This window comes from Triticum aestivum, chromosome 5A, assembly GCF_018294505.1.
Source record: "Triticum aestivum cultivar Chinese Spring chromosome 5A, IWGSC CS RefSeq v2.1, whole genome shotgun sequence".
Classification (NCBI taxonomy): Eukaryota; Viridiplantae; Streptophyta; class Magnoliopsida; order Poales; family Poaceae; genus Triticum; species Triticum aestivum.
This window is the reverse complement of record NC_057806.1, coordinates 32,581,692-32,589,642: the sequence shown is the minus strand read 5'-3', so window position 1 is coordinate 32,589,642 and position 7,951 is coordinate 32,581,692. Positions and strand designations below refer to the sequence as shown.

Sequence of the window (7,951 nt, the reverse complement as noted above, 5' to 3'; positions counted from 1 at the left end):
CTATGAATAAAAATAAACTAGTTTTTACTAAAATAAACTAGTTCAACTAGTTATATTAATTTTCTTACTAATTCTATTAAACACTTACAAAAATTTAACCCTAACTAATTTGATGAACTCTAACATTTAATCCTAACTAATTCGATGAACTCTAAAACTAATTCTACTTAACAACTACTGCCATAATTAGCATCTAATTTGATGAACCATAACTAATTAGATGAACTATGATATTTAACCCTAAGAACCCTAGCTAGGCAGAGGTAGGGGAGGAGGAGGAGGGCGTGCTCACCTCTGGCGCCAGCGGAGTTAGGGAGAGGGGCACGCGGCGTCGAGGTTGGGGACGGGGTCGGGGCGGCGGGCGCATGAAGGGCAGCGATGTAGGGAGGGTGTCGAGGTCGGGGGCGGGGGCGGCGTCGAGGTCGCGGTCGGGGGCGGGGGCGGCGTCGAAGATGTGCGGAGAGCGACGGGTCGCGCGCGACGATCGACGACGATGCAGGGCGGCGACAGCGGATGAGTAGGGATTTGGGGAAGTGACCGTGGGGGAAGAACGAACCGCGCGGTTAAGTTAAAAGTAGCAGTAGTGCATTCCAGGAAGTGCGCTGCTGCTACGGTAGCTATAGCGCGTTTCTTAACAAGCGCTACTGCTATTCCTTCTCTTTTTTATTTGCTTTCCATTTAATTTTATTTTCATTAGCAGTAGCGCATTTGTTCGTAAACGCGCTGCTACAAAACAAGTAGCGGTAGCGCGGTTCCACCTAGATCGCTACTACTATGTGTAGCCTATCGGCTAAGCCGTGGGAATTTTAGTAGTAGCGCTTTTGTACTCGGGCGCGCTACTGCTATAACTGTATCTGTAGCATGGTTTAAAATACCGCGTTGCTGCTAATTAGCACCAGCGTGCGTTTTTATCCCGCGCTACTGCTAATGTTCTGTGTATAAGATTTTCCCTAGTAGTGTGCAAGTGAGAGACTGAAGGAAATATGCACTAGAGACAATAATAAAATTATTATTTATTTCCTTATATTTATTTCCATTGGCGCGGCGGGGTGGGGTGGCGCGACGGGTTAGGGTTTCGGTGGTGGTTGGGACAGCGGCGGCGGTGAGGTGCGGCGGCTGCGGGAAGAAGAGGAGGCAGCGGCCGGTAGGGAGGAGAGGCAGGGCGCGACGGGGCGGCAGTGGCACGATCAGGAGGCGCGCGGCGGTGGCGGGTCGGCGCTGCAGGAGGCGGAAGCGGGCGGCACAGGGCGGCGGCAGCGTGACGGGGGAAGGGCGCGGCGGCGGCGGGGTGAGGCAGCGACAACGGCGGCTCGCGCGAGAGGGCGCGGCGGCGAACCCTAGTGCAGAGACCTAAATGATGATATCATGTAGAGAGACGGTTTAGTAATACAATATTCCTAAATGATGATACCATGTAGAGAGACGGTTTAGTAATACAATATTCGTTGTATTGATGGGTGTCGGTGCACGTATATATAAGTACACGCAGGACCTTAACCTCAACTATACATGACTAGAAAGTGAGCCACAGTATACATGATACAAGCAACACAAATATACTCAACAGTAGTGCTATTATACGTGGGTGTTTTGGCCATGAATGTATTCTGTAATACTTCCTTTGCCCTATGATGCAAAGGCAATGTATTCTGTAATACTTCCTTTGCCCTATGATGCAAAGGCAGAGCCTCTGCTATTCACATAAAAAAGAAAGATGGGAGACGAGAATAATATTGATGAGAACGACTCTCGTGCGTTGGCCTCTGCTATATTAACATGTATCTCGAACTCCTATATCAGTCAGTTAACCCAGCGATCCACTAACCAAATTTATAGCAAACTCCTCACAAAGCATATAGACACTGCAAACGCCTTAGATTACAAGACAAACACAAACAACACCCATTTTATTGAATCTTCTTCATCAATCATGCACACAACTCAGACGGAATGACCAGGTTACAACATACAGGAAGGGATTAGACTAGGATAAGCTTAGGATTAGATGGGGATGGCCCTGGAGACGCGCGGGTAGACGACCCTGGAGGGATGTCCCATGATGCGGCGGCCCTTGCGGTGGCGAAACAGGTACACCACCGCGCCCACCGGCCACTCTATGACGCCGGTGACAAGGAAGGCCACGAACCCCAGCGTCGGCCCGATGAACTTGCACCGGCACGGGTTCTCCCTCGTCCCGCACTGCACGCACGCCGGGAACGCCATGGCGGCTACCTAGCTCCTGCTCTGCTGCTTGATGAATCTGTGCTTGTCGGCCGAGCTCTCGGTTTTCCGGTTATGGTGGACGAATGCTCTGGCTGTTGGTGATGGAGGAGGCGTCGCCCCCGGCAGGCCAATATATAGAGGCTTTGCGCCGGGGACGCGTAGCAGTGGTTATCCAAGTGGTTTACTGCCGCGTTGCACATTTGCACTGGTGAGCGCAGCACATATCCCCAGCTCAGACGTGTCTCTGTTTGGCCCTTGGAGCCTTCTGGTGCTGCCCTCACGTATGGGATTCCTCCCGGTCGACGGCGAAAGAAATACTATTTGATGAAGTTGGCAAGGTATTATTCTGTCCAAATCACTTTACAGAGATAACTTTCAATCACAATACTACTTATTTCGTGCAGTCGGCATCTTCCGCTGGTCCCAAACGTTCGGACGTCGGCCGAGTTATATATTACAGAAAAATAAGCCAGAAAGACAACTTTAAATCACACCTAACAATGCATGTGGTCTGCCTTTACACTAGATGCAGATTTGAAACCTGGAAGTTCTGAAATTTTAGTTCATTTGGTTGAAATAAGGCGGGTCAGAGGATATAATAAAAGTTTCAAATTTACATCTCTATCTTTTATGAAGCCAAGGCACGCAATTTGCAATGCCCTCGAACAAAAATCACACTCAACAATACCTGATATTTCTCTTTAAGGCACAATACGATGTGGCCATGAGTTTAACAAGTTTTAAGCGCGTATAGTTTTTTTACGGGGATAAGCTCATAGTATAATTTAACGCTAAGGTTTTGCAAATTATCCACCCCTCATAACGTGTCGGGTATCTTTTTTCCTTTCCTAATGCGCGCACCTTGGTACAGAACTCGCGCTACGACATGTACCCTCTTCCCCCTTATCAAGGAACCTTGTTCTTCCGAGAGCGGCGATTTGGTGCCCGGGCTCAGATGAGCCCGGACATGAACAATACCGCCATTTGAAATATAAAAAATGTTTAAAAAATTCCAATTTTTTTTGTGGTGATAGATGCTACTGTACGTGAACTCCGTGCAAAATTTTGTGAAGTTTGGACATTCGAGGAGCTCGTGGTAAAAAAGACAAATTTTGGATGTCTAAGAAACTTTTTAAAATCGCACTGTTCATGCCTGATTTTGTCTTTTTAGCAGCGACCTCCTTGAGTGTTCAAACTTCACAAAATTTTACACGGAGTTCACGCACAGAAGTATCTTGCACCACAAAAAATTTGAAATTTTATGAGCTTTTTTTAAATTTTAAAATCAAGGTACTGTTTACCGGGCTCTAGGTTGAATTATCGTGTTCTTCCTTGCGTCCTTGCCTCCAGGCAGGGGCGGAGTTTCGGCTGGGCCAAACCAGGCCATGGCCCCCCAGCCCAGCAAAAATTCAGTGAAGACTAGTACTGAATCTGCGCCCTTGGAGCAAAATTTCAATGGTACTCCCTCGGTTCCTAAATACTTGTCTTTCTAGGCATTTCAACAAGTGACTACATACGAAGCAAAATGAGTGAATCTACACTCTAAAATATGTCTACATACATCTGTATGTAGCAGTCATTTGAAATGTTAGAAAAACAAATATTTAGGAACGAAGAGAGTATTTCCTAATCAGGCCTGTTTTAGCCCGCCTAGAGAAGTGGCTGAAGCTCCACCACTGCCTCCGGGTCCAGGGTCACCTGGCGACATGGCGTGCATGGTTGCGCCCAAACACATGGGCATTGGGAGCTTTGTGGATGTCGACTTCTTCTCGTGTGTCCGTCACCAGAACGTCACTTGCATAGAGGGGACACATGAAAAACCGGTGCATCGTGGCTTTGCCATGCTCATCGGGAGCACGTGCGTGCATCGTCCCTCTAGCTGGTCAACAAGTCCACCCGATATTAGCCGATCACATCAACTACAGAAACGCCTCATGAGAAAAATCCACACCTTATGTGTAAAAAAAACTAAAAACTAGTATTAGATTTGGAGAAACACTATCGTAACGAGCTGGGGAATACGTCTTTGCAGTAAGATTTTTGGAAGTATGACTCCCCAATGACTAAGGGCATGTACAAAGGCATCTAGTCAGCTGTCTGTAACACAGGTCACGTAGGAAAATAATGACGTGGGGGAGGGAGAAAGGTAAAAACTACCGAGGGTGTCTGCCCAAATACCGACGGTCTGTTGCCACACAAATCGCTGCATCCAGATAGCTTATTTTCCGTTGTATGAGTTCGTCGGCTGTAGTGGGCTGTTTAGATCGTGTTCGTGGGTCAGATATTTACGGACAGTTGAAGTGTTCCAGCCGGGCCTAACAGACACCCCTGTTTCAGCGTCATATTTTTGGTAGTCTCTAAAGTTGATGTGTACATATGTTATAGACACCAGCCGTCTGTGCCGATCTACATGCCCTAACAAGATTCTGCTCGCAGAGGAGACGCGTGGAACCGACATGCCGATGGCGAATTTCATGACCTTTATCAACCAGCCCGGTCCAAATGTTGCACTCCCTCCGTTTTTATTTACTCTGCATATTAGTTTTGACTGAAGTCAAGCTTTATAAAATTTTACCAAGTTTGTAGAAAAAAATATGAACATTTACAGTAACAAATTTATATGGTGTGAAAATATATGCAATGATGAATCCAATGGTATTGATTTGGTGGTGTATATGTTAATATATTTGCACAAACTTGTCGAAAGTATATAAAGTTTGACTTTAGACAAACCTAATATGCAGATGAAGTAGAACGGAACGAGTAAAACATAGCGTAGTCAAACTAACCGATCATACATATGTGCATGCAGTAAATTGACTCGGAAAACAAGGAGGATCCTTAATTGATAATTGTAACTACACGCGCAAATGATTTTTTTATTGATGATTGCAATAGCACATAAATAATTATTTTAATTAATTATAAATAATTATCTTTATCAATGATTGTGACTATACATGTGAATGGTTCCCCCTCTTACTAAACTAGATGATACCCCCGCACATTGTTGGGGGTTGTTTTTTTAATATTTTTTAATTAGATTTGATTGTATGAAATATGAATATTCGAAGCAATAATATGAGAACTAAAACTTACATATAATTTATCATGTTCGATTATTGTATCGTTGTAAAACATTTGTTAAATAAAAATGGTGTTATAAAATGAAAGTTCGACGCACGTTTGTATGCCGAGGTGAGGTTTTTCCCATGCATGTTGCATGATCAGGTGGCATGCTTGCACACCGAGAGAAACAAGTTAGCGGGGCAAACTATTTGGATGTACTAGAGGATACCGTGCGCATTACTGCGGGAATTGATTGATGAAAATTTGGGTGATAACACGAGAACCAAAATTAAAATTATGTATGACTTATTATATTTGATTATGTATAATTATAACAATATTTATTGAGTATAGCTAGAATAATTGAAGGAAAACTCTTTTACCATGCATGGTTGAAGGCTGTGGTGGGTCTTTCCTCATGCATGATTATGTTGAGGTGGGTCTTATCGCATTCATAATTGCACGAGAACCAAAATTTAAATTATGCTTGGATGTTGAGCTAAATAAGTTAGCGGGGATGACTCTCTTAGGTATATAGGATAAGATATGAAGAAGAGATAGAGAATATATCCCTACAACCGAGCATTAAGTGGAGTAACCTTAAAGGCTATGGCGAATTGGTCCTTCACCCGCCTTCATGGGTCCTAGTTTCTTGAAGGATTGAAGGACCAATGCCTAGAAGGCGAGCCCTCCTGTTTTCTACTTAGTTCGAAGGAATAGTTGGGAAAATGCATGAAGCAGCTTACATGGGATGGCCATGCCACGACAAGTTAAGACCTGCATTCTTTTCAAGAAAAATTATTTCAAAATTTATACAAATGTAATCAGAAATAAATTTTCCAAATAAAAAGTTCATTCGAAAATAAAATATTAATGTATGAAAAGAATATATTTATAAATAAGAAATAAAATGGTCATCACATATTTACAATAAATATACTATATGCATTAAAAAGCTTATGTGTTTCTTAATAAGTTTATGAATTTAAAATATGTATATATGAATCTAATATTTTCCACATCTTTGGAAATGAATTGTATACAAAAATATGTTAATGTATTTAGAAGTTCCTCCAAAAAATTTAAAAGTAACAAAGTAGAAAGGTTGTTTGTGGACTTGCAAATATGTGTTTCATATACTACTACAAGGAAAATATTCAAGGCTAAAATGGTAAGAGAAATATAAAACATAAACAGAGAAAAACAGTAAAAAAATAAGTAAAATAATTTTTGTTTAAAAATAAATGAATGTAAGTAAAGAAAAACAAAAGGTACCTCAATGACAGAAAGAAATCGAAAAAGAAATGAAAACCGGGTTGAATCAGAGATTGGCCAAAATATCCCAACCTCAGGCGTGTGGGGTCATTAGCGTTTGCTCAGTTAAATTTTTTTTGAGAGGTAAGGCCTAATTTTTATTCCTCATAGTCCACAGAGAGTGGGATAATGTTTACATCATGTGGCTGCTCAGTTAAATGGGACGCGTCTACGGCGCTCACTTGATGACTGGCCCACTACTTGTTTTCCTTGTAGCTTTAGTTCAATGTTTTGCACGATGTTTCCAGCTATATTTGTTTTTACCAATTTCGGTCCATAGTGTGGTTTCACGTCTGTACTATATAATAAAATAAAAATAATAAAATGGGTAATAATACTTTTTTGGTATATAAAAAAATTCATGCAATTTTAGAAATTATTCACATGTAAAAAAAAATGTAAAAATGATTTTATTTTTAGAATACACTATGAATATTTTTCAAAAAATGCGATGAACATTTTTCTTATACTTGATGAATAGTTTCCAGATACAAGGTGCAAATTTTGTAAATACGTGATGAGCATATTTTGAATTACACAAGGTACATTTTACTAGTTCAAATTATGAATACATAATTTCCATGCATGTTTCCAGCTATAATTCCTCGGGATTATGAATCTATAATTATGGAATAAAGCTCCTTCATCCTTTCCGGTTTATAGGGCTTATCTCAAAAATTTAGTTTTTCCATTTTATAAAGCTTAATTTGGTTGTTCCCCATCACATGTTCAAACTTCAAGATGCATTAAATCATTGCATGCAAGTATTAAGAGCGCAAACCTCTTTTTACCGTTCCCAGGATGTACCGGTGGTTCTCCAACCAATAAAATGCTGCCACCTCAAAAGTGGTTACAAGTTATATCTCTGCATTTCCCACATATCTTCATTTAACCTCCTGTATTTCACCAGCTGGACCCCACCCACATGATTTGACCAGCTGGGTCTACCCACGTGATTTCAGCCACGGCCCTCGCTTTACACGTACGCTGAAGCCAGTCTCACTTCACACACACACATACAGTAATATCAGCTTATTTTTCAAAGGATAAACCTCTCTCACTTTAAATTGATATGAAATCTGTTAAAACATATATGAGAATTTGAAAACTTATTAAATTCATTTCAAATAAAACTCTTTCAAAAAATGCAACAACACATTGAAATGTCAGTTTCACATTTTTTGTCCACGGCTCATCTACAAATAGCTATTTCAATTAGTATCTAACTGAAATAGCATTTCAACTCTTGCAAAAAGCATTGCAATCATTTTCATAAATATATAACACTTCCACCAGCTAAAATGATCCGGTTTCACCACATTGAAATATAAATTTCACATATCTT

The 7,951-nt window shown here is 41.3% G+C and overlaps 1 protein-coding gene across 1 annotated transcript; it reads right to left on the bottom strand.

Annotated features, from left to right (window-relative positions):
* Positions 1–1,888: 1,888 nt before the first annotated feature.
* LOC123106429 (uncharacterized) lies at positions 1,889–2,339 on the bottom strand. Its single transcript, XM_044528598.1, has one exon. It carries the CDS (start codon positions 2,221–2,223, stop codon positions 2,002–2,004), a length of 222 nt encoding a protein of 73 aa, XP_044384533.1. The 5' UTR covers positions 2,224–2,339; the 3' UTR covers positions 1,889–2,001.
* Between the last annotated feature and the right edge of the window lie 5,612 nt (positions 2,340–7,951).